At 42.0% G+C, this 27,006-nt stretch overlaps 2 protein-coding genes, 1 long non-coding RNA gene and 1 pseudogene across 7 annotated transcripts in view; 1 reads left to right on the forward strand and 3 right to left on the reverse strand.

Moving 5' to 3' along the window:
* The window catches only part of XRN2 (5'-3' exoribonuclease 2), a 44,791-nt gene extending 27,603 nt beyond the window's left edge, over window positions 1–17,188 (reverse strand). The window contains exons 1-17 of the mRNA XM_019612476.3: window positions 17,020–17,188; window positions 13,105–13,232; window positions 12,913–13,024; window positions 11,591–11,702; window positions 10,487–10,545; window positions 10,319–10,408; window positions 9,438–9,510; window positions 9,299–9,349; window positions 8,808–8,965; window positions 8,336–8,410; window positions 8,109–8,242; window positions 7,967–8,024; window positions 7,755–7,862; window positions 6,762–6,806; window positions 5,898–6,029; window positions 4,275–4,390; window positions 1,892–2,027 (exon numbers count right to left, since the gene is read on the reverse strand). Of these exons, the coding sequence (XP_019468021.2) occupies window positions 1,892–2,027; window positions 4,275–4,390; window positions 5,898–6,029; window positions 6,762–6,806; window positions 7,755–7,862; window positions 7,967–8,024; window positions 8,109–8,242; window positions 8,336–8,410; window positions 8,808–8,965; window positions 9,299–9,349; window positions 9,438–9,510; window positions 10,319–10,408; window positions 10,487–10,545; window positions 11,591–11,702; window positions 12,913–13,024; window positions 13,105–13,232; window positions 17,020–17,094 (1,662 nt within the window). The 5' untranslated portion in view covers window positions 17,095–17,188. The remainder of the gene's footprint in view (window positions 1–1,891; window positions 2,028–4,274; window positions 4,391–5,897; window positions 6,030–6,761; window positions 6,807–7,754; window positions 7,863–7,966; window positions 8,025–8,108; window positions 8,243–8,335; window positions 8,411–8,807; window positions 8,966–9,298; window positions 9,350–9,437; window positions 9,511–10,318; window positions 10,409–10,486; window positions 10,546–11,590; window positions 11,703–12,912; window positions 13,025–13,104; window positions 13,233–17,019) is intronic.
* On the forward strand, window positions 17,107–21,958 carry LOC146544840 (uncharacterized). Its single transcript, XR_014881801.1, has 3 exons — window positions 17,107–17,930; window positions 19,394–19,491; window positions 21,095–21,958. It is a non-coding gene; the product is annotated as an uncharacterized LOC146544840 (long non-coding RNA).
* LOC146544841 (uncharacterized) lies at window positions 19,348–21,111 on the reverse strand (annotated as a pseudogene).
* Window positions 21,959–23,777: 1,819 nt separating the features above from the next.
* The window catches only part of KIZ (kizuna centrosomal protein), a 39,794-nt gene continuing 36,565 nt past the window's right edge, over window positions 23,778–27,006 (reverse strand). For 4 of the 5 annotated variants that reach the window (XM_085218654.1, XM_085218653.1, XM_085218652.1 and 1 more), the window contains 2 exons: window positions 26,392–26,435; window positions 23,778–24,014 (listed from right to left, as the gene is read on the reverse strand). In XM_085218654.1, the coding sequence (XP_085074780.1) occupies window positions 23,911–24,014; window positions 26,392–26,435 (148 nt within the window). In that variant the 3' untranslated portion in view covers window positions 23,778–23,910. Of the gene's footprint in view, window positions 24,015–24,041; window positions 24,766–26,391; window positions 26,436–27,006 lie in introns of those variants that run through there. The other variant, XM_085218655.1, reaches the window with a different exon arrangement.

A 27,006-nucleotide genomic window follows, 5' to 3' on the forward strand; every position in this document is an offset into this window, starting at 1 on the left:
TATCTTGAAATTCTTACAGTCAACTAATGCAATCTGGCAGGTGTATGGGCAGAAAGTTACCTGACTGCTACACACTAACAGCTCTGTTATTCAAGTACAGACGACAGCAGCACATGCAAGCATTTCACTGCTGCATTACTTTAAGTCTGCAATATCATTTTTGATCAGGTCTAGAGAGAAATTTGCCTTCTTTTAGAGTTCTCTGGACACAAAGCAAACCATCTGTGTTTGTTCATCAAGTTTGTCTTTGAAACTTTACTAAACCAGAAATACTTTCTATGCAGGCACTTTTCCTCGAGACCTTATTTGTACTCCTCAATTTTCTCGAGAGCACTGTGGTCCTGCCTGAAGCCTCAAGTTATCAACCTCACTGATTTATTTTCTTTGCAACTGTAATCACTTATTACTCCTGTACGTACCAGTCACCTCCGTCTACAAACTCCAGAGGACAATGAGCTATCTCATATACACATCTCATTAACTAAGTTGGTTTTATATGCTAAACCAGGCAACGTTGCAGCAGGACTTGCCTGTATGGCTTTAAGTTTGGGTATAAATCAGTCTGTCAGTTCCTGTAATTTAAAACCACAGATATCTCAGCAGTGCAAGTGCAACTGAGGTTTGAACAGTTACAAAACCCCATGCCTTTTGCACAAGGCTGCAGCACGCTCACCGAAGAGCAATGAACGTACATCCCCCACTCCTCTGAATACAACAGCCTTAATGTTACAGCCTCCAAATGAATAGAAATATTTCAGTCCTCTTACAAGCCTTCTCTCAAGAACATCTAATCTCAGCTTCTTTTATAAGCTAGACTGCCTCTTGCAGGGGTTTTGTACCACTGCAGTAGTGAAGGCTGCACTGACAGTTTTCCAGCATACGTCTGTAGCTGATCTGAAGACTTACTTACAAAGCTGAGAGAGACGTTGGCACATACTGAGCTCTAGGAACACATCTTGCCACAATTAATAGGAACACAGTAAGCTTCCAGCAGACCTTAACCGTGTGCAGGATTGTGGGAATTACCAAGGTGGAATTTCCAACGTGGCCATTAACTCCAGGTGATGTTTTTCCTCTGCAGGAGGTAGGATATGCAGAGCTAAGTTCAACTCTCCTGCAGATCAGCTGCAATAGACTTGCCAGCCTTAAGCTGCAAGTCCTCATCCACCATAACTCTAATAAGCTAATATAACAGAATGGAAGACGCTTTTATTTTTGTCATTCCCAAGGAGTAATAAAAAAAAGCACATTAGAATAAGCATGCATGTAAGGTATCTGCCCTGCTGGTGTTTCAAGTCAGACAGGTGTGAGCCTCCTACGAAGAGCGCGTGGGCAAAGCCTTGGAGCTACAAAACCATACTGAGACAGATAAACTTCATCTGCCCAAGCAGATTCTATTCCCAGCTCATGCACAAAATATAACTTACTTTATCTTCAGAGCACGAAACTAGTTATTAACCAGCAGTGCAACAAAGGCCAATCTGACATCTCAATTATCAAAAGATTTAAATCAGATACAGATTACTTCAATCACAGTGCACTTCATGGAACATCATTACAATCCATAGAGCAGACCAACAACTCTGCTCCTTGCTAGCATTTCACATGCTTTGTGCTTTATTTGCTCACTGCCATTTACCATTTCACCAGCCATTGCACTGCTATCTACTGCAAAGGGGAAACACACACTGCTTCTTAATAAAGTAACAAGCACTGCTACTGTATGTGAGGGATGAACTGCATTCAGATCTTAAGTGTCAAACAGAATGGCTACTTACATCTTCAGAAAAGCAATGCTTTTCAAAAATAAGGAATGGAAGGTTATTATTTCCTGAAAAGAGGCAGGGTGCAGACAAAAGAAAACTGAAGTTGCAGGGAAGAAAATAAGTACCTGATAATAATATCTGAGAACCCAGCAAAGCCCTTCAACATAGGACTGTACAACTTTACGACGGAATTTCTCATCAGATGCATCAACATCAAACTTGTTTTTATAGTAGCGTTGCTTCCAACCAGATTCCCATAACCTGCATAACAAACAGAGGTCAATACACGTTAACATTATATGCCTGTTTACATTTTTGCATTAAAATTCAACTTGCCACTTCAGTTTTCTATATTAGGACGAGTTCCCCTCTTACTAAAAAAGAACCCAATTGTTATTTTATTAATAATAATCAGTTGGCTTCCTACTGCTCCTACTGCTGTTGAGACAAGCTGTGGTTACCAGCAGAATTATCTGAAACTCTGGAAGCCACCACTTGCTGATTCACATTAAATGAGTTCCCTCTAATACAGAGCCTTCCAACCTTTTGTGCCAGGCTGGGATATCAAGTCAAAAACACAACCACAGATACTGTTTATCCTTACTACATGTAGCTCCCCCTTATGTCTGCCTTGGGATTGGGCAGGGAAAACAGCCACCTGCTCAACTTGACAGATGTGCATCCGAATCCCTCAGTTCCAATGCAATGTTATTGTTACAAAGGTTGCAACCTGTTCAAATTCCATACAGAATCTAAAGCATATAGGTTACTTGTGAGGTCAACTCAAACTCAACAAAACTCAAGCTCACATTGCAGCACATGAAGCCTTTAAGATAAAGCAAAGGTTGCTTAAAACTGATACACAACACAAAAACAAAAATAACCCCAAACCTTGCTTTGAACTTAGTTGACTTGTACATGGATATTATTTATACTTGTGGTTGAGCTCAACCATAATTCAAACTGCTGAGGAGGTGGAAAAACAAGAGATGTTTTTGGGAGTGTAAGGATGCTAGCTGGTGAGCAAGGACTAGAGCTACCTGCACTGATGCCTGGACAGAGTCAAGAGCACCTGCAGTCTCAGCAGCTGATTCCAGGAATTCCCTCACAGCTGGATACCTAGCCAAGTTTCAAAACCCTTTCAATAAGGCAGCAACCACCAGGAAGTTTGCTAGCAGACTAGAACTACTGAATCCAGCTTTGAAGTCATTCTAAATACATAATGTATTTCTGCAAACAACTTTTGCATCCAGTTCATTTATGCGTTTTTACTAGTAAGCTGGAAAGGATTCTGTTTTACATTGATTTCCACTCCCATCTAAATACAACTCAATACAAATGACACTAAAAAAAAATAATAAATAAAGTTGTTCATTTCCTAAGACAATGAAAAGCATCAAAGTATTTTCCACTCAGAAAAGGATCTGAATAAGTATTCCAAAGCTACGGAAGAGCTTAAATAATTGCAGACAAATGCAGTGTTTTCACTTGCTTGACAGCACTACCTTTGTCCAAACTGCTGCTCCTTGGAAACCACCGTGACTCCTTCAAGCTACTTGCTTTAGGAACAGCACAAAAACCACTGCTAAAGCTTCTCTCAGCATCTGTGCTGAACTTCAAAGGGAAGCCAGTAATAACACTTATTTTGACATCAAATTGATGTTTTCCTTGATCAATTTTAAAAAAACCACAACATGAAGAACTCCTTCAGATCTGCATACACAATAGTTAAAATGAGAGCTAATGCTCCCTCCTGGCAAATCAAATTGGCAAGATGTAACGTGTCATAACAACACTACTGGACACTCATGATCAATACTTCACAATGAAGTAATCCTCTTTGCTTTCCCATGTTCACACAAGTCCCCTGACTACAGGAAACAGAAACCCATTGGCTGCATTGATCAGGATAGCGACTTGAACAAAAATTATAAGGTCTTCACCCTTCAGTTAGAGGGTAATGGCTTGATTTAAACCTCTGATAAATTCAAACTCGCTGGTAATTCACTGTCACTTAATTCCTATCAAATTCCTACCCTTTAATCACCTGGGGAACAACATAAATGGCCAAAGACAGGCTTGCTACCAATCAAAGATGGAAGAAAACATCGTGACAGTCAAAATAAGTAATGCTGCACATGCCAGTGTAACCGAATGTTATGGGTTAAATAGCTCAAAAATTCAACTGCAGAGCAGTGGCATTCAGCTCACATAATCAAAGCCGAACAGGGGATGTGTAGCCAATCTAGTGCGTGGTCTCACAGGGAGTAGTGGCTTGCAGGATGAAAACCTGCACGCATACTAATCTAGATACTTAGATTTAACAGCTATAGCTTACACATCTCACTGGAATTTACTGAATATTCTAACCCTCCACATTAATTACCGGTGGATAAAAAGATCACAGGAAAGCATCTGAAGGCACTGCTGCGCTAAGCTAGATGCAGCCTAATTAATGCCATTTATTTCAGCAATTTGCTAACAAAGTGCTACATAAAATGGCTTCACCTGATATTATCCTCTGGCTCAGGTTCACTGTCACTGTCTTCAGATTTTCGCTTAATTCCTCGTGCTGGGGATGGGGAGCCATCAGAATTGAGACTGGTATTTGGAGACGACATCGTCTAGGGACATAATTGTTACAGATGAATAGAGGGGAAGATTTATTAGTCATTTTAAATTTAAGTTCAAACTAGCAGTTATGTGATAAAGCAAAATCACGCTCATTCTGATCTCCAAAAACTCAAGGCAGAAGTTACACAGTCCTTAAACTATTAAGTCAGGCAGCAAAAGAAAAGAACTCCTCCCAGGGCACTGATTCATGCAGCCAAAAATTTCACTGTATTTGAGAATAAAAAAAGATGCAATGAACAAGACAGTTTACAACGATAAGACATGCCATGTTGATATATTCCAACTCTGGAATACAACTGTTGTCTTTAATCCTACAGCTTATTTTATGACTTCATTTTATACTGACAGTGAAAAATGCGTATGCAGAGCACCACACAAATGCTGCTTGTAATACAAAACCAGCAGAGATACTGTTTCCTCACTGCTGATCCCCTAAACTCCTTTCAAATGCATGTATTTTAATATTACAGCCTAAAAAAAAAAAAAAACCCTCTCATTTTCACTTCTAAAAAGCTAAGACAAATAATTGCAATAAAATACAGTCCTTATAAATGAAACCTCAGCAGACTCCATAAAAGAACTGATTTGCTTAACCCACGTGCAGAAGTTTCAAGATTAAAATGGAAGACTAGCAGAAAGTACACTTAAATAAAGCAAATTATATTTATTCAGACTTAAAAGAAAACCAATCTTTATGATGAAAAGAATCTTTACTCAAAAAATACATTCAGTGTTTTAATGAATATTTATGAACAGACGGAAAGTTTATCATAGTTATTATTTCAAGTAACAATTGAGACTGCTAACAGAACAGTGAACTTATTTCCAGGTTTTCATTACTTTCTAATACATTTTTAAAATTTGATCTGAGTTTCAGCTCTCTGCAGTGAGGAGTGATGTTTGAGAATGTTAAAAAGCAGTTCCCCAAAAGAGATGTGAAAAAAACAAAAAAAAACCCCACTACTTTCCCAAACAAAAATACAGACATGCTCTTTAACAATGATCCGTGTTCCTGATCACTTCTAAAGACTACAAATTTTGCCTAATCCTTCTGCTAGAAAAGCTACTGAGAATTAAACTAGAGAGACCGTGAGAACTTACTGACATACAACAGACACACATAGCTTGGGGAAAAGTAGTGGGGAACAGTGCCATTGTGTATACCTGGTTAATGGCAATTTGCATTATTTTTCATATACACAGCCCTACTGATGCCCTGATAGGAACAATTTACATACACATACATACACACACACACTGATCAGTGAAATAAATTAACAAAATGCACGTGCTATGTGTATTTCATATACATTCTCTGAAGCATGGGAATTTGGAGCTGAAGGAACAGTTTCAGCACAATCAAGCTGTGTCCCAACTCCCAGGTTGTTCTCCCAGTTTCCAGCAGTACTGAGAAACGAAAAAAATAACAACCAAACAGGTCTACAGGATGTGATTATTGCCCCCTCTATTTGTAAATACCTCTAAACATCTACTTACGGAGTTCTGTCTGTCATGCATTCTCATTTCAAAGGCAGCTTGCCTGGGGTTACTGATTGCCTGAGGACTGGAGCGATTTCCCAGAGCTTGAGGGGAAAACTGCCCACCAGGAATAAAGGAAGGATGATCCCTCTAGAAAATAAATACATACAGGTGTGCTGGAAAAGAAATGTGATCTCCACAGCAATGTGGTGATGCTCTCACAATTTTCAGATCAGCATGTCAAATAGCACGTAGTTACAGAGGTATGCAGTTACCCACTCAGTTCACCTTAAATTAGTTACGTCTCACAATCTTCACTAAACATAAGATTTTAAAGAATTCAGCTTACAGAAAGGGCAGACACGTTTTAACAACAATTACTGCTTCTCTAACACATTTATGAAACATCTGACAGCACTGACTTGCTTGCACACTGAACTGTGTAATAGCTATAGTTTGTGTTTGATTGATGCAAATCGGTATATGTATTTAAACATAAACTCTTAAGTCAAAGCCCATCTCCTAAGCAACACAATTGCTGAGAAGACTTGTGTCAACCCACAGGAAAGTAATTCTTGTACTGTGATCATCAAGAATCACTTAATCATCATCAAAGTTCATAATTATATATGCACATTTGAAAGACAAAACATACAGGTATCATCTGTAGCATTCAACTCTTCTTTTTAAGTCTTTAACATGCAATTCCTTCAATCAAAGCCCCAGTTTACAAAAAGTCATGGAAAAAAAACTAAAATAGTTTACACACAGCCCAGAAAATGCCATAATTACAACTACAGCCTCAACTAACACTTTCACTGAATGCTATAGCACACATTTTAATTCTTGCCAGTTTTTGCATTGTGAAAGAAGTGAATTTACCTTCATTCTTTTCTTTTTTTCTTTTTGTCGTCTTTTAAAGTTATCCTAGGTAAAGAATAAAGAGGAAAACATGACACAGATTTCTTGGAAACGTATTTTGTCATAATCCTCAACCAAAAGACTGCACGGTTTCTGAGCAATGCTCTGAATAAGAGACCTACATAAGTTCTTGTATCTGTAAATTCAATGCAAGTTGTCTAGAGTTGCTGCTTATTCAAAGGCCCCTAATTTTGGTTATGACTTAAATCACCTAATAAGCTTAGCAATAGTTTCAGTTCAAGATGACATCAGTGTCAAAGAACTAAGTAATAACACATGCCTAAGCTCCTTGACTGGTGTGGAACATCTGCCAGGAGGCCAAGAGAGCCAAAATCCTAGAAAAGGACAAGGCACAAGGAAAGATCTTGGGCCCGGGATACTGAGAGTTTGTGCATCAAATTAGTATTTCTACTTCAAGAGAAGCACAGGCTGAAGCAACTAGAAATCAAACGTTTTGGCAGCACTGGCAGATCACTGTATGACTGAACAGTAAATACAGTTTTCTTCCTTCATTCACAAGTGCTATGAAAAAATTGCAGTCCGTCTGCCAAGAACTGCACAGACTGCAGAGGTAGATCAAAAGAACAACAATTCCTGGACAAATTTCAAATTGCAGGAGGTACTGAAAGGCAAGAACGCACTTTGAACTCATATTTAGTATTCCAACCCTGGCAAAAAAAAAATTCCTTGTTTAGTTTTCATAGTAGCTATTGAAAAAGTAGCAGAACTCACATACAGTTCTTGTTTTGTTGCTACTTGAGACAGCAACCAGAAAAAACGCCCTGCACTCCAGGAAAAGCAAATCAACTGGAAGCACTTGACTAATTTTCAAATATGGAGGAAGCCACTAGAGACATTAACAAAACACAAAGGTTTTTTTCTCATTCTATTAAAAAGCATCACAGTAAGACAAGTGTTGAAAACAAAACTCCACGAATATAACATGGAAATTACATCATCATCTTTTCGCTTTTTGAAAATACTATCTTCAACTTCTCCAACAGCCAGCATGATCATCTGGACCCGCTGCAGGTTGACAAAACCACTTTCTGTGAGATAGCCCTGTAAAATACAAAGTAATGTGGTTGAAAAGCAAATTTATTTTGGTAGCAAACAACAGAATGCTTTAAAAAAAAAAAAAAAAAAAAAACAACAAAAAATATTACCCCGGTTTTGTGCACCACGTTTTTATATATGTTAACCAAGCGATCAATTGCTCCCTCCCTAGAAAGGAAACAAGCAAAAGCATGAGACCTTTCATTTAAAACTACTGTAGGTATACTTGAAGGAAAGTATATGCTCATGTACCTGATCTCCAGAGATGGCAGATGAGGAAGAAAGTCATTTCCAACAAAGAAGCACATAAAGACCCAGTCGTCAACGCTTCTTTCAAAATCAAAAGTGAAAGGTAAACTGGCCATAGTGAGTTCTCTTTCTAAATACTGCAACACAGGCAAAAGACACCAAGAACCTCAGTCAGTGAAGTTTAACAACGTTATTCACACACAAGGGATTTACTAACTGCTTCCACGTACCTCTCGCAAAACACATAAGCGGATGAAGATAAATTCTTGTTCAGAGGCAGGAAGACTGTCTGCAAACTGATCATGCTAAAATAAAAGGAAATGACTGAATTACATCCAAGCTTATCCTGCTCCATTTTAAAGCACACTTGGAAAAGAGCTAAGAGATACATAAGCACTGGTTCTCAAGTTCTTATGCCAAGCATGCATCTTACTACTTTGTGTGTCTTAAGTTACTGATTATCCTCCCTTGCCAGTGGGGAAAAAGAAAGAAAACTAATAAGTGAGAAAGTTAGATTCTGAATAGTATTTATATGCTACAGAAGTATCATTTTATTAATATGAAAAGAAAGCCAGGCAATTCCAGCAGCATAATTTGTATTATGCTTCAGACAAAACTGACAGCAAGAATAATGTGAGGATGTCATTAAGACACAAATTAGTTCACACTGAGAAGAACTTGTAGAAATATCAGAATTCTTACCTTGCCTTGTTTTTCTCTGGGCAAACCTTGACAATCCTTAACCTCGTGACCCATCTGGTTACAAAGAGCACACGGCTTGGGTTTATTTGGTTTAAACTCTTCCCTAATTATGGTGAAATTTGGTTCGTGTGTGGCTAATCCAAGCATTATTAGATCAGCTACCAATCCAAAGAGAAGAATAAAATAAAATGAATGACAAACATGAAGCATTTTCTTAAAAAGAACAACAAACCAACAACTGGAAACCACGTACATTCTGCTTTAAACAAGCATGACAGCAACTATGGCCTTACCCACAAACTACCCAGATAGTACAACTAAGTGAAAGTCAGCCCGTTGGCCACAGACAGTGGCTGTCAAAAACTAACAGGTACACTGGATTATTTATACATTATACAAACGCAAACCAAATTCTAAACACTACAGCTCAACACAATCAAAAAACAGCACAAGAAAGTTTAACATGAGATACACTGTCAGAAAAAACTCACCATCAGCCCCACACAGACAGTGATGAGTGTTCGGGTCATGGTTTGGTTGAGCTACATGAAAGAGAATTACACAGCTTTGGTTCAATAACGTAAAACAGGTTAGAAATAAGTGCCATACTGCAGTTTATTACAAGTATACCTCTTTGTCTTCTAATGTAATCCATGATTTTATGTTCACCTTCACCAGGAGCACTAGCATCAGACAGGATTACCTGCAAAGATTTATAAATAAGGTAATCAATTTATGCTGCCACCCTTAAAAAAAAAAAAAATCCACCAACAGTAGGTAGCTCAAGTATTCTTAAGTCAGATTCATATGAAATCCTAATTTGTAGTGTCAACTATCATATTATGACTCAAAAATCAATTATTTAAGAGTTTGGGTCCTCTGAGCAGGCCTTAATTTTTCTCTAATTTCAGGATGAAGCTGACATATTGATTCAAACACCACTGAAATTATCATATCATTAGCTTCCTGATAAATTATATGGACAATTGATGAAACAGGGTTGTCAGAAACAGAACTTGCTGGGGGTGGAGTGGTTGAGTAACAGTATAAGAGAATCTCAAAATCAAGAAAGGCATGAAAGCTGCTGTGAATAATTTTTATTGACTGACATCTACTGTACATCATTCGAATAATAGAAAAAAATGCAGTCTGAAGCAATGAACAAGTTAAAAATAAAGAGTGAAAAGAATACACGTACAATGGACCGTGACATTTTTCCGTAAGATAATAAAGTGTTCCTAAAACCCTGCCTCCTATTATACCAAATTGTGGCTTGCAATATCAGATCTTTTAACTGCTTCTAAATGAAATCCAAACAAATGGTGCTTTTAGATTGAGTTATTAGGATGAAATACACCTCCGAAGACCAGCAGAAGGTGCAGGTTGGTCCATTATTAATAACTGTCTGAAAAGATGAGACAAATCTGTTGAATTCAGACTCTTCAGTCATATCCTCGCCTATCCTAATAGATCACCTTAATTTTCCTGAAGTATCAAACTGTGAAACTCACTGTCAAATTTTTCCACCCTGGGTCACTGTTCAAACGGTCAGCGATGTAATAGCGAAGACATTTTGCCAGATTGTCCATAAACTCAGTTCCCTAAAAAGGGACAGAAGAAAATAAATTAAGCCATCATCCAGATACTGACAATTGCTGGTTAAGTGCAAGATCACTTACTGGGGTAATACAGTTGCTGTCAAATCTTTCCTTCACTTCTTCTGGAGGTAGAATGCCACCTAGAGCAATAGAGACATTTAACAGAAGTAAATCAACACGGAACATTAAACATTTTTGCACGACAAACACTCTGATGGCTACCCTGATAGTAATTAACACTTAGCAAAAGATTACTTTGTTTCAGAAACAAAACAGGTCTTACCATTACATTACTTTCAGCTTAAAGTTAGGTACTGGTGCTCTTACAAACGTTTGTTGCTTCAGAGCAGCGATTTCACTACCTGTTTGGCCAAAAACTAGAAGTCTCAAGGAAACTAAGCTTGCTAAATGAGATAAAACATTAGGAAATAGTTTTCTTGTATATTCTACCCTACGTTTCCACTTCTTACTCACTTGAGCACCCAAACAAGGTTACACTAACTTCTTATCTCTGAACTTCATAAAAGAGTCTAGAAATGCAACAGGAAAAAAAAAAGTGTGCCCTGACTTTTTAACCTCTAACGAGGCTATGCTTTCACTTGGAAGGCCACATTACTTCTGCCTACAGAGTCATCTGAATTAATTCCTCCAGCACACTCAACATCCTTCAGCTACAAACACTGCTTTCACTCGAGTCATATTACTGCCACTCTCAAACTGCACTGATGTTGCTCTGTTCCTGAGTTTCAAGTTTCCAATCAAAGTACCTACCCTTGCTTGCAGTATATTCCTTATTCCTGTGCAGCAACAACTTCACACGACCTCTACTGCTAAGCCTCAACTAACTTTTTGTTGGGACCCAGAAACATTCATTCCTTTCTGTAAGGGTAGTGGGAGGCTAAGCAAAACTCTGTTTATCCCTGTTCTTCTGTTCACTTTCTTCCTGAAGGAATTAAAAGAACACAAATCCATTTCAGGCAGGAAGATAGAAAACAAAAGTGACATTTTACCTTGGATCTTAACTTTGGGGAGGAAAAAAAAAAAAAAAAAGATCCACTACACCCTCCTTTCTGTAATGCACAGAGATATTTTGAGAGTACATCCCTTTTCTAACCCTTACTGAAACTCTAGAAACAAAAAAGGTGACTCTGACTTGAAAAACATCAGGTATTGCCACAACTTTACCTTTTGCCAGAATTTCTTGTCTTATTTTTTGCTTCTCTTCAGCAGCTTCCATGCCCTCCTTTGATGCTCTGAATCTTCTTGACCGCTGCTGATTCATTTTTGCACGTGGAGCCTGAAACAGGCATCACAATGCACGGGTCAGTCACCGCATCTACAGTTATTTTCCATCTGCTGGTTGTTTCTCAAGTTCTGGTTGGTTCTCAAGCCTTTTGAAATTGGCCAGTTTGTGAATATATAACCATTTAACACAGAGTCTCTCCATAACCAAACCTGGGATTCTGTTCACTCTGTCAAATGGCAACAGAGTTGAGCAAGTTTCTTAAGCCTCTCAGCAAAGGCAGCCCAGCAGCATGTGCAACTGTACCCTCATCTCAGAAACACACAATGCTCAAGGATTTAAAGGCTCTCTTAAAAAAATAAATTAAGCTTATAGGGCCACATTCCCAAGAAGCATTATTTATAACACACCCTTTCTCCAAAAAGAAACTCCTACCGTTGTATCATAGCTCTTTGAGTTTTCAAACTACTACAGCAGACAGTACTCACTCACTAGTTAGGACAGGTATTTGGGATTTTTAAAAGGATACATCAACATTTACTTGTTGGATTACTTTTACATATACAAACGCATTAGGAATTTCTGCACTCGTGTATCCTTAAGTAGGAAAGTTTTTACTTGAATTCATCTTACCTTGCTAAATGAGAAAGCTGAAAAGCCTAGGGAAACAGCCAAAGCTTAGCAGGCCTACCAGAAGCCTGCCAGGCTATTTCAGTGTGCCTCAGCACACAACGTGGATACAAATATATTCAGTGAAGTGAAGGTTTCAATGAAGAGTGGTATCTTCCACTAGACTAACCAATGTACCAGCAGGATGGGGATAAGGAACAGAGTAAGACAGACTCCGGTGTCTGCTTAAAGCTAGACATGAAACATTTCATGGCATAATCAAGTCACAGCTCACTTTAAGTGCACCTGTTTAAATGGCTTTCTGGTCTTTCCCAGTCTGCTGCATAAATTATTACTGAAGTCACAGAACAGAAGAACATGTGAAATAACTTCAGAACTTTACTGTCTTATGAAAGTTTCCTGCTTTGCAAGAGCAAAGTTCAGATTGCAAGAGACTACATCAGCCACCTGATGAGACCCTGTGGACTAAATTCTTTAACAGTTTTGAATACACAGAATTTAATTAACTGCATATTTAACCTGTAATTTTTTCATTTTGGAAAACTATTGTCCAGCGAATCTTATGAGAGCAGAAGGCATCAAGCATAGTTTCATAAATAGTCATTACTAGGAACTAAATTCAGTCAATACTTACCACTCCATCTATAGCCATGTAGAGAAGTCGCCTTGGTCTTACAATGTTGAAGATCCTGTCAATATACTCAAAAATTGCAACCATCATTTCATCTTCATTTTTAGGTGCTGGCCTACAATGTAGAACATTAAATTTAACACGTGAAATGTTATGAATGAGTCCTATTCATAGAGACAAAGGAAATTGCCTTACTTGTCTTCTGGATGTGTACAAGGGTGAATGATACCATTCATATCCAAGTACAGATTATCAAACTCCACCTCATTAGGGTTTGGTCTGCTTGTATCAACAGAAGCCTTGACGCCATTGCATTCTTTGGCCTGCAAGAGCAGTTGGAACAATTAATTCAGTACTCAATCATGCAAGCAGAACAACTAATCTACAGAGTATTAACATACAGACTCACAGGAGATCACAGAATCATTAAGATTGGAAAAGATCATTGAGACCACCCAGTCCAAGCATCAACTCAACACCACCATGCCTGCTAAGCCATGTCCCTCAGTGCCAGGTAATCACTTCAAAGGCAGTAGAAAAACACAGCAACAAATTCCCCTAGAGAGAATTACCTGGAAGTTCAAGCTTACACTACTCACACAGCTTTGTTTTTAAGGCCTTTATAAAACTAACATTACCTGAAGGGATTATGATGACTCAAATCAGAGCCAGTTCACTCCTGCTGATCAGCATGCATTACACATTTTGTTCCAAGGAACTTCCACACTGTGTATTTTCCAGATAAACTGCCAGCCCCATCCAGGCTCCCTCAAAATGCAGGGAAGGAGATTCAAAGTGTATAATATGACGTGATGATTCGCACACGACAAGAAATGTCAAAAATCTCTTCACTTTAAATGCTTGTTGTTTTAAAACAACTTTCAAGATTGGGACATCTAAACAAACTTGTATCACTTCCCTAGCCCACAGGAAGAAGGAAGCAGCAGAAGCCATTACCTACGGCTGATCACACATTGGAGAAGAGCAGGTGACACAACAAGCTTCCGAACAGTAAAAGTAGATACGTCGGAATGAGCAAAGTACAAGATTTAACTAGAACACTTCCTCCTACTAGATTCCACTCTACAAAGGAAAGAGATCCCTTCAGATCCCACCAGACAAAAACTGCCATTTGGAGCACATACCTATTACTTTTCTTGGTACCAAATGCACCAAGGCTCTCACACACCCCTGAACTCTTCAGCTGCTGACTCTGAGTTTGACTACAGATGCACTTGACACGCTAAATAAATCCCAGGCCCTACTTCCCACCTGTGAAATAACCAGACTTAACTCTGTGACTGCCTTCCTTTAGGCCAATATCTAACCAGACACAAAGCTCAGCTCACAGAGTGGATGGTCAACTCAATGCTGAATTATAGTTGCTCTAAACACCTCTGATCACCGATGTTCTCAGAGCTCGTCAGCACGATTGAACACTTACACATGGTAAACCCAGATGCACGGAGAAAACAAATTTCAGTGAACAACCAGGAAGCAAATCAAACACCAGTAACATCCATGCTAGAAGACATCCTTTGACCAAGAGGACATCAAAGTCATTTTAAAGACTTGATGACTGGAAGGAGTTATAACGTATCACAGAGTTGCAATGAGGAGTACAGCTTGGCAAGGAGTGTGATGCTATTCCATCCAGGCTGTGATCAGAGGATTCAAGGAGGCAGCAGGAAAAGTGTTCCCCTACTGCTCCTCCCACCCAAGCGAAACTTGTCAGAAGCCGACCAACATGCACCAGCACCTCCTCTGAGCTTACACAGCCCCTGAGCTGCAGGAGCACAGGATGTTTTCAGTACATTCCTGTGAATGTGTTTTTAAATACTGAAACACTAATCTCCTCCATTTCTTTAAAATACTGAAATTCTGCCAACTCGCATCTTTCTTCTCTTAGCCGCGCCAACAAGCCAAATTTTGACAAGTGGAATCAGGACCAGCTTGGTTCCTTCAGAACTCACAAAAAAAGGAGCATGTTACTACACTTTCTAGAACAAGAACAATCCTTTGGTTTTAGCAGGAACTAATTGCCAGGTGCAAACGCTATTCTGCAGCTTAAGATTTTTATCAAGTTCCTCTGGGCAGCGAAAGCCCTGATTTTAAAAGAAGAGCAGACATCCTGGTTTACATCAGATAACGGGACAAGCAGCTTGTCTTGTGTCCTACTTGATCTCCCATCAAACCTCTTGCCAAAGCTAACTGTGACATCAAAGGCTTACAACTATGTGATATGGAAAATAAAACTGCCCTCTCCACAGATCTTATTTCCCATCTTGAAGGTAAAGCAAAATAAGCACCATCTCCCTTAGATGGCTACGAAAGCCATTTAGTTTTCATCTGCATACTGCTATGTCAGCAGCTTTGCCACTACCCACTCACAAACCCATCAGCTTTTTAATGCAAACGTCTTGTAAAAGGTTTAAGTATCTGGGAGTGATATCTCTTGTGATAGAACTAAACTGTTCATTTCTAATCTACAGCTGCCTTTGAAACCATTGAAAACAGATCTTCAAATATGATACTTTAGTAGCAGCTTTATTAATTCGTATGAATCTGATTAAGAACATTCTCCCCTGGATTTTATATTATCTTCGAGATCTTCCTCTTATTCTTCCTGCTCAGCTTAAGAAAAAGATTAATCAGATTTAAGAAAAAGAAATAACCTAGCGAGGTAAGAGAACAAGGATCAACTCTGTCATATCTCAAAGAGACAAGCTACCCACAGATACAAAACTTCTGATTAGAAAGATTTATAAGCAATCCTAAGATACACACAGAACTGATTACATTGTGAGAGAAATTTAAATTCCTCCACAGTGAGACACAGCTTCTCACCACTGTCCTAGGCAGCTCTCAAATCTATAACCAGGTACGAATATCAAAAATTGTAGTTAAATGGGATTTATTCAGGTGTCCTCGCTGTATACACACTGCACTCCTAAGTCAGAACAAACCAGTGTGCGTAAGGAAATCTGGGTCTGATGCTCCATTATGGTCAGCCAATTTGACTCTAGAGAATTTGTTATCTTGTTCCTTCTCTTTTAAGATTTGCTGTTACAGTTTCAGTTACTGAACAGACCTGCAATCACATACACCAATGACCTCTGCAGGTACCTTTCCTTTACCTGAACTCCACAGCAATTAGGATTAAGTTAACATTTAGATAGATGTTTATTAACATGAAGGAAGCCTTCTGCTTTTACAGAAAGCTCTGCTGAATTGTTAAACATGAAAATGTATTTGCCATTTAAATTGTGACTGCTATTAAGCACACAGATCTTAAAGCATTATCCAGGAAATACTGGAAAGTCTGTAAGACAAAAAACATCCACTTGTAGTAAACACAAGACTGTAAACAATCTACGTATACCGTCACAACCATCTGCATTCATTTATTCAGAAGAACGCCGCTTTGGAGCAGAACAGCTGAATTTCACACTGAGTGATGGCTGTCAAGAGGACTGATAATTAATAGAGATGCTGTATCCACAGTCCTGCTTCATTGCTGGAATAGATATTCATAGAATCATAGAACGGCCTGGGTTGCAAAGGATCACAATACTCATCCGGTTCCAACCCCCTGCTGTGTGCAGGGTCACCAACCAGCAGCCCAGGCTGCCCAGAGCCACATCCAGCCTGGCCTTGAATGCCTGCAGGGATGGGGCATCCACAGCCTCCTTGGGCAACCTGTTCCACGTAAGACATACTGAAGGAAAGGGGGATTTGCTGGTGAAAAGCTCAGACCCCTCGGACAGGTCACGAACCCCTCACACTGCACTGAGGGAGGCTCAGGAGCCGTAAGGACGACAAGCGGAGTACTTCGCAGCTCCAACATGCGATTCACCCCAATCTAGGGCACCACTTCACTGCCTAAACCTGAAAAGCCGCGAAAAGAACCGAACGCCAACCCCGACTCCCGTTGTGCTACACAGAAACCTCGCTTAAGGCAAACACGTAACACGTGAAGGCTGCTCGGCTCTCTGCGAGGAGGAATTGTTCCCAACTGCCCACACGCACACGGAAGGCCGGGAGCCGAGCGGCCGCAGCGGGCACCACGCTGCCTCCCTCCCTCCCCCTCTTCCAGGCCGCCCCCTTCACCTTCTCCTCCACGCAGTTGACGATGATGGACGGGTACTTGCGGCTGAGCCAGCGAAAGAAAGCCGGTACTCCCATGGCGGCGCCGGGCCGCGACGGACGGCAAGGAACGGCCCCGAACGAGGCGGCGCCCAACGCTTCCGGGGCTGGAGAACGGCGCGGGGCAGCATGGGGGCCGGGCCGCCATCTTAGAGGCGGGAGCGCCTGCCGCGCACGCGCACTGCGGAGAGGCCGTGGCGGGCCTGTGCTGCGCGGGGTGTGAGCGGTTGTGAGGCGGGTGGCGTGAGAGCGACGAGTGCAAGTCCTGCAGAGCACCACCGTGCCCAACAACCACGTCCCTCAGTGCCACATCTTCCTGTTGCTTGAACACCTCCAGGGATGGTGACCCCACCACCTTCCTGGACAGCCTATGCCACTGCCTCACTGCTCTTTCAGAGAATAAATGTTTCCTAACAGCCAACCCGAACCTCCCGTGGCACAACACGAGGCCATCCCCTCTCGTCCTACGGCCGTTCCCTGGGAGCAGAGGCCGACCCCGCCTCACACAGCCTCCTTTCGGGTGGCTGCAGACAGCCAGCATAAAGAATCCCTGTCACGTCGCTCCACCCATTGCATAAGCAAATACTATTAAGTTAGCCGTGTGGTGATGTTCAAATGGAATTAAATCTGCAGATATTAAAAAGGATTAATGGGGGAAGATTTTGTGCTGTGCTGCACCCTGGCCCTTGCACGCTTAGGAGCACATGGGCAAGGAGGTGAGGAAGGAGCCCGGCTCTCATTAACAGAGCCAACAAACCTCAGCAATGCTTGTGGAGTCAACTGCCGACCTGGGGAGAGGAACCCTGCTAATTGGCTGTGCAACACATTAACCCAATATTGGATTTCTCATCACTCCGAGCCTCGTTTGGCTGTTGGTAAGCCATTTTCTGTTGTCACTTCTCTTATAAAATCTGTGACTGGAATAAATTTCCCCATCGACTTTCCGCTGGCACTACATCTGTTGTATCAGCTTGTCCTTTATCTGCTCCTTACAAAACACATCTTGATTGAAGTTTATTATTATATCGCTCTTCCTGCTGCAATTTAGTCTATAGCAAGACAAACTTAGTATGAACACACTGTATTGAGGGGCAATCAGTTGTTTTTATCCTGATAATACCAAAAAAGAGACAAATGCAAATGAAATATGATCATCTTATCTCATAATTACTTGTGTAAACAAGCTTTGTTGCAGTGTTATTATTATTGTTTTTTTCCTTGAACATTTCCTTGAAAAGTTAATCTACATTTTGCTGGGCGAATGAAAACAAATAAATCCTGCAGATATCCTAAAGCAGAACTAAGCTGCAGCCAGCACAGGACAAACAAGAGCATGGTATAAAGATGGAATTTTAGTTGGGTCATAGCTCTTCTTTTCTGTAACAATTCGAGGGCATGACGCTCCTCATAATTTGGCATCCACCAGCTGTTCCTCACTGTGAAGAGAAAACTCTTCCTGTGGGAAGCCTAGGATTGTTTTCTTTAAATTTTTCTGAGAGGTGAAATAATTGAGGAGTGAAAAGAAAGCCTTCAAGAGCTATGAGTGAAAATGACTCTTTCTGGTATTCCCCCGACACTGCTGTCATGCAAACAAATTTGGGGGCCAATGTGTTACCAAAAACTGTAACCAAGCAAACTCTCCAAATCAAGTGATAGTTTGCAAAGCGAACACTGGTCTATTAAAGCACTGGATGCACGGGGATCTCTCCACAAAGCATGCACACCTCGCAGCTAAAGCACCCTCTTTATATACATTCAACACATGAATCTTCATAGAGTTTCCACAAAGTTCCCACCTATCCCCAGAACTGTCAGAATTGGGGATTGTGAGAATATTATGTCTATCTTTGCACCTGCATCTGTAAACGGAGGGATTCTTGTGAGTCAGTTTGCCTGTAGATGGTACTGATGATAGCGATCACTCTTTGACGTCTACAGGACTAGATTGCTCTTGAGTGCCTCCCCATGTCTACACAAAGGGGCATATTCTTATCTGGAGCATCAAGGGATCTATTCTTTGAATACTAACTAAATTGTTTAAGTCTTATGGTATCAAGCGTACACAGTAATGAGTAAACATCTGCTTTGGCAATGCCTGTCTTGGGTAGCTCAGTGGACAAGGCTGGCAGATGCAGGGGGCAGCAGTGGGAACAGTAATGCTGGCTGGGACCTCATCCCACAAGGCAAAGTCATTCTGTCTGGAGAGAGTGGGAGGGGACACTTGAGTCTCAGGGCAGACTCTGAAGTTCCAAAAATGGAGAGGCACTTACTGGTTTAGCTTTTTATTATTATTACTATTTTTTACCATCCTCTTAAATTGTTTATTGTCCTTTCTTAGCAAAAAGTTCTAATGGAGCAGCTGGAATGGACTTTCAGGCTGAACTTCAACTCTTCCTCCTGTCCAAACCAAAGTCTTCTGCTTCTCCAGATGAACAGGTGCCTCCGTAGCTTCTCTGAGACCACCTGGGGGCTGCAGGGAGCTCACAGCTGTCCACACGGCAGCTCAGAGGACACCAGTTCCAGTCCTGCCCTCTTACTTGGGGCTCACCTGGAGGCTGCAAGGTGCTCAGGACTGTCTGCTGGACTCCTCCTGTTGTCCTGGAATGGCAGCAGCTTGGAGGACACCAGTCCAAGTCCTTCCCTTTTCCTCAGAGCTTGGGAAAAAAGGGGTGGGAGCTCCTGGGGAAGGATGAGAATTGAGGACAGGAAAGGAAGGGAGCAGCAGCTGGAGCTGGGGCTCTCCGGCAGATGGTGACATTTCAATGCTCAGATGGAAGTCGAGAGCCCCTGGTGTGCCGCCAGCAGATGTACTGATGTTTCCAGGCAAGCATGATGTTATAGTGCTTGCCTGGCTCTTATGGAGGTGAATCCATCTCCATTGGTTCTTCCTCTGGAGGCACATCCACTTCCATGGGCTCAACGTCGTCCTTGGGTGGATCAACATCCATTGGCTCTGGTTTGCTGCTGCTCCCCTGAACCCTACACTTCTTGGGTGGGGGAGGATCCATGGTAGGAAGGGGGAAAGGCTCCTTCTAAATTGCAGCTTCTTGTGGCAGAAGGCTGCACCAAGACACGAGTCTTTTAGAGACTGGAGTTCTGTTGTCAGGGTCCCCGTATTTATAGCAGTCATCAGGGAGGTGGCTTGGGACATTACAAAGTCATGGATGTGTTGGGCATGGGGAGCCCTCAGCCTGAGGGGTGCTGCCCCAGTTGCTGCTGATGGAATTCTAGGATTTGAACCAGTTCTCTTTAACGTTTTCATCGATGACTCCAATAAAGGTCTGGACGTTATATTAAGTAAATTTGTGGATGATGCTAAATTGGGAGGAGCTTTGGTTCCCTTGAGGGTAGAGAGGCCTAGGCCCAAGATCCTGACAAATTCAAGAGTGGTCACCATCTGTATGAAGAAGAGCAGATGCTGGTTCTGCACCTGGGATGGAGCGGCCCCGGCTGTGTGTACAGACCAGGGGATGAGGAGCTGTCCCATGGAAAGGGAGCTGGGGGTTCTGGCTGGTGGCAAGAACCTGAGCCAGCATTGTGCCCTGGAGCCAGAAAGGCATGCTGGAGATACCAGGCCCTGTGCTGCACAGCCTCACTGCCAGCACTGCCTGTGCTCTGGGGCCACAGTACAACACAGACATAAAGCCATCAGAGAGCATCCAGAGAAGGGCTACAGAGCAGGGGAAGGGTCCAGAGGGGAAGTCTGTGTGAATATACGTGGGTCCAAATGAGCCAGCTTAAAAGAAAACATCATGCTGATCCTTCTCAAAACATCAGCTAATACAGAATGAGATATTTGTGGGACTTGTGAAGCTTCTGTTCCAACCAATGTGTGTGAATATTAGTGCTTGAAAGCACACACACACGCTTTCCTCATTCTTAAATGCAAACTTCCTAAATTTCTGCAGCTTGGATACACTCCTAGCCTAGAAAGCTCACCACAAACTCATTTTCACTCTGCACATCAGCTCAATACCTACACAACTGTTTCCCCTCACTCAATGATGGCACTCATCCAGCTTTTTTTTTTTTTTGTCAGCACCTACCCATCTGCTAATTTGCTTTCGTGGGCACAAGCTGATGTTTAGCCTCAACTCAGTACAGCTGTGTGTGACGTGCAAAAAAGGATGCAGCTCTAAGTCACTGCAAATACACAGCAGGAATACATGAAGATTTCTCGTTACCGCGTTCTCAGTGGATGAGTGGCATGCTGATTTAAATCTGTTCAGGCTGTATTGATTACAGTCCTACTGTCCATCAGCATCAGCTGTCATCATCTTCAGGCTGCCGGTATGACAGCTGTCGAGGAGCAGAATAAAGTTGACTGGCAGAACGTTTTGCATCTAATGAGTCTGTGCACAATAAAAGTATAATAAAAAATATGCTCTGGAGGAACTCGGCTATCGCTTAAATACCAGAAGAGAGATATTGCCTTAGCAGAAACTCCCGAAGCCATCTGTCATCTGTCATTAGCTGCATGTCTGAGGCTAAGCTGGACTGAGGGAATGAAAAGCACCAGAGTCTAGTGATGGGTGCCTTGTGTCATGCAAGGAGATTTAAAGTGGGCTGACATCAAGAACCCAGAATCACTCAGAAGGAGCTTAAAACTACAAAGGCGCTGCAGATTTGATGCAGTGTTACTTCGCAGCGCAGCTCGCAGAGACTCTTTCCAGATGAACTTTGGTCTGACGTTCACTGGAAATCACATAGCAATGGTCTGTCTGTGGCGTGATATACCAGTGAGCTTACTTTTAGCAGATGAGCAGGGCTTCAGAAATGAATTACCACAGCTGAAGGATGGGCAGAACAAAGCACCGAGGGGCAACAAAGCAGGCCTTAGCATGGTGGGGTCATACACTCATTGTGCTGCAAGTCTCCCAGATGACATTGAGACTGCAGATAAAGAAGGAAAATAAGCTTCCGACATGCTGCTAGAAGACTACTGAGAAGTTCCTAGAAATATCTTCTTGTCTACCAGGACCAGCAGCAGGACAGCATTAATGCTTTTGGTTGTGCTGCCACTACAATGAAAAATTCATTTTCAAGCCCAATCTAAAGTAGCCCGTGGTCCAACAGGCACGGAAACTGTCACATTGAAGTAGGACACCAAAGAGCTTCCCTTGTGCAGATGCACGCAGGCTGAGAGTCGCTCTTCCTCTTGGCACAGAAACAGAGCAGCCACTCTGACCCAGGCAGACCTATAATGCTGGCTGGGATCCTGTGGCTGCAGAGTCCAGCTGCTTCCCATTCCAGCAACCCCGCTCACACACTCCATCCTTAGCAGCACTCACTTTCCAGTTGTTGGAATAATCAACACTGCACCATTGCCGGTGTCAAACTGGGAACCTGTAAGATGAAACAAGCCAACAGACATCTATACTAACCATTTCTTCTCATTTTCAAGCCTTCTTCAAAGCTCGTCTCAGGCTACACATTCTTTTTATTAAATAGAATATTGTTACCATTTAAAAATCGTTTTTGATGGACCAGACCCAAAGATTTGTGGCTGTATTCAAAGATGCAGTACTGCTTTGCAGCAGGGTTTAATTGGGGTGCTGTTTTTTGCTTTTGAACTTATCATAATTATGAACAGATTTTTTTTAATATGTCCCCTGGTTTCTCCCTTCGAAAGAAAATCTCATGTTTAATGAACTTAATTTTAGATAAAAGGAATTAAAAGAAGAAAATTAAAAATGCATGAAGCTCCTAGAGTCATCCAATTATTGTGATGTCCATACAGCAACACCAGCGTAGATTTTACAAAGCAACTAAAAGCAGAAAATCACTGAGGATCACCACATGTAAATTCTGTTCTGTTCCAAAATGTGCTGAATTAGAAATGTACATTTTATGCATTTCTTCTTCTTGATCTGTTGCAGAAGATGATAAAGATCAAACATGCCAGGCAGCCCCGAGTAGCGTATGTATGCATACCCAGAATGCTTGCTTTCTTTTTTCCAAACCACTTAGCTCTATAGCCAAAATATTAGAATACATATGAGAAGATGGTGGGTTTTTGCACTCGTACTGCAACAAAAGCAGCTGCCAAGCTGGGCAGTAGTAGTACTGCTATTAAGCATACGTGTGGCCTACACAGCTTCCAGAAAAACAGAGACTTTGGTGATGTGGCCATTAAGCACTGCAGCCCAACCACATTTCTCCTGCAGCACAAAAAGATACATTTGGATCATATACAACCAGGTACTGAAATGGACTTGATTCCCTTTTTCTCAGTGCCTCTTCTAGAAATGATCTGAATCACAGAGAGAAATAACCACACACAGCGTGATGACATTGCTGCCCCAAGGACAGCATCACCCAAGGCCACATTTCACTCTTAGAGTAGCTGGGACCACTCCCAGAGTAATTTGTCAGGCTGGAAGTTTTGACCCAGGAGGTGTAATTTCTCAATCACTGCTGACTCACACCTCGTGTGTGACAACCCATGCATCTCTGTCACGTAGCATTAGCCACTACACAGATGCATCCCTTGCCTTTTATACGGCACTGGGCAGGAGGTGCTTGCTGTGAGCAGGGACCTGCAGACAATCAGCTCCAACCCCCAAAAACAGAAAGAACTGGGGAACTAGCCAATGGGTCCCAGCTGCCTTCTGGAGAAACTTGTACAACCACCATGGGGTAAGTGGACATCTGAGGACACACCTTCAGTTGGACCTCCTTCAGAAAAGAAAAACAGAGTAAACACACATACAAAGAGTACGTAGAATACCAAGCAATCTTTATTCTGTATTTAAATGCAAATATCAACCTCTGAGGTGCACTTCTGAGACAGCAGCATTCAAGTTGTGGAAGACGATGCTGTTGATTTGCTTCCCAAAAGCAAGTGGTGGAACTTCAATCATAGAAGTCATCAAAGTCATCTGTTTCTGGGCTGTGAGTTTGTGGACGCAAAACATCCACAGCCTCAGAGCTGCTATCGTCAGATTCGCCCCAGAAAGCTGAGAGTGAAGGGAAAAAATAAAGGGAGAATTATAAAAATCTTTTCCACGCTCATGTGACAGCACAGGCACTACTGTTTTACTGCTCTTTTGAGGTAGCTAGACATTGTGGTTTATAGAGGAGCTCGGGCTTAGGGTTGTTTTGAGGACCCCCAGCAGAGGTGTGCATTTCTGGCACTGTGCTGTCACCAAGTCGTGGTCTCCTAACTGAGCTGCTGTGGAGGAACAGTGAGCCATTTACAGGGCTGACTTCATTGTTCCTCAAGGTAGTTTGGCAGAATATTTCCACTCCAAGCAATTTACTTGACCATCTGCTGCCTGAATTACAGCTTTGTCTATTATCTTCCACTTTCTCCCTCTATTTGACCCTACAGTGAAGTCACAGGATAACCATGACATCACAGAGTTGGCATAAAAATGGCAATGATGTCACAAATGGAAAAAAACACCACTCTGTGACAGGACCACATACAGACAAAAACGACTTCAAAGAACTGGATGGCTTTAACAAAAGGACCTGGTAATTAGCAAGCAATTTCACTGAAAAACAGAATCACATTTAAATTTGAAGTGCTTGAGAGATTCCTCGATATGTAAATTCCTTTGACCCATGGAAGGAGAGGGGAAAAAAAAAAAGCAGCAGACACACAGGGAAGTACACAGAGCTCTTCACAACGAAGGCCTGATGAGATGATTCAGGTGTGAAGGTTGCCAGCTCAGACGTGCAGTAACTGTTAATTTTTCTTTTTCCCTTGATTAAAAAAAAGAAAACCACAACAGAAAGCCACGCTTTTTTCTCCAGAAAAAAACAGTTGCTTCACCACAGAAGGGCCACTGAGGAGTGCTGCTGACCAGCAGCAACACTGGGCTCTGCATCAACAGCATTTGTATGTTAAACTGCACCCACAACAGCAACAAGCATAGGCTGAGGGAGTCAGAGGAAACAGAGGCACAGGTGGGAACAACATTCACAGGCACAAATTCCTTTCTTCTTTGGGTTCGTGGTTCCCCAGGGCAGCACATGGGAAGGGCAGGGGCACAGACATCCTACCCCACACCTCCCCCTGCCCTGCTCTGATGAAACCTCTCTGCAGGTTGTGCACAGACACATAACATACTTCTCTCTCTCAGCCCCACTGTAGGAAGCAGCCACAAGCTAGAATGTCAAGCCTACAGTTACTTCCAGAGCAGCACTGCCCATTCCTAACGGTTTTCAGAGGGTCCTCATTTCTCCAAAGTTATCAAAAGGAAGTTGATGCCCCAAATGAGGCAAGAGCCTCACAAATAGAGATTCAGACGGCAGGAGAGAGGCAAACTGTCAAGCTTCATACAGAAATTCCAGCTCATATTCGACTGAAGCACTGTTCACTGTTTTGTGCTTTTGATGGCACAAGCTATATAAATGCCTTATCTACAAATGCAGCAGCTGCACCTTTCATCCTATATCCCCAGACCCCTGGACTGCAGGTCTGCCGCGAGCAGCAGAGTGGGGCAGGCTGCACCCCGTGCTCGCTCCCGTGCTGAACGTGTGGGAGGAGAGCAAACGTGCCGAAGGGCTCCACAACATGCAGCTCCCCAGCAGAGAGCTAAGTAGGCTAGAGATGTGACAGAGGCCTTTCAAATGGCATCAAAGCAGCCACGGTTAATGGTGTCCTGAAATCAGCTCAGATTCCATAACTGTGAAATAAGCTTGGTGTCATTCAGGACTGTAATAGTTCCCGAAGCTGAGCTCCCAGCAAAAAACTCTCTGGTCCCAGTGCTGCCTTCCTTTACAGAGTTACAGATGACTTCGGACACTAGCAGTTAAGGTAATCAGAAGTAAAATCAAGTGTAGGGGAGAATGAAAACATGCAGGGCCTGGACACTGATTTAAAAGAAAGCCTGCACAAGGAAAAAAATTGTTTCAGACACACATGTGCGTACAGACACCATTGTGTGCCCACCTATGGTAACCACACAAACAAACATGCTGCTGCCCATCCACTCCTGCACTCAGTATTTCAAAGAGGAATAATGAAAAAAAAAATTGTCAGATTTTTCCTCTGCTTGGCCTGAAGGACATGGTTTAGTAGGGGAATATTGGTGGTAGGTGACTGGATGATCTTGGAGGTCTTTTCCAACTTTGGTGATGCTATGATTCTCCTGCTCCTGTTTGATTTAAATCACCAAGCACAAAGATCGCTGCCCTTCCAAATCACACACATGTTCTCTCTGATCCAGAATTTCCCATCAATAACTATTTGCCTGCTCCTGTGCTGAGGCACGGAAATTCCACATTTCTCCCATCTCCTTAAAAATGTTGTATTTAGAGGCTTTCTATCATTTAAATTTCCCTAAGAAAGACAGGTTTTTAAGTAGTTTAACAGTTGGCTCTTACCTTTGGATTTTATAGCAGTTATCGCTCCCTTCCTGAATTCAGGCCTGCAAACAAGGAAAGATTGTAAATATGCAGCACAATGTCACAAAACTAAAAGACAACCAGTTGACTTTTTTTTTTTTTTTTTTCTTTTCAGTAACTACTCGCTCCTTGGTTGTTGTTTTTCCCACTTGTATGTTTTAGAAAAGGTGGAGAAATTATCATGCAACAAGGACACTGGTCCAGATGTTCAGGCAGCGTGCTCTGGAAGCAGCCGTTGCTAGCACTGCTGATGTACACCAGTAGTGAATTAAGGGGACAAAGCATCAGAGCTTCATCTATCTTTCGCAGCCCTTCAGATATGCAAAGAAAGTAAAGAAAAAAATCCAAACAAAAATAAAAGCACCCCCCATTGATGCTCACTGAACTTCCTTATTTCCCGTCCTGCCAGCGCACTCCTCCAAGTCAGCTCCTGGGTTCCCATAGCATCACCCACGTCCCTATGTAAATGTGCAATCTTCCAGCTGCCTTTGATCTACCTTGATGTATATGCAGTTGCGATTCTGTTCTGTTAAATGACTGCTCTTGTGTCTAGAGCATCACAGGCCCTTTTGAATCTCTCAAACAAGCTGGAAT

This window comes from Meleagris gallopavo, chromosome 2 (assembly GCF_905368555.1).
Source record: "Meleagris gallopavo chromosome 2, MGAL_WU_HG_1.1, whole genome shotgun sequence".
Taxonomy (NCBI): Eukaryota; Metazoa; Chordata; class Aves; order Galliformes; family Phasianidae; genus Meleagris; species Meleagris gallopavo.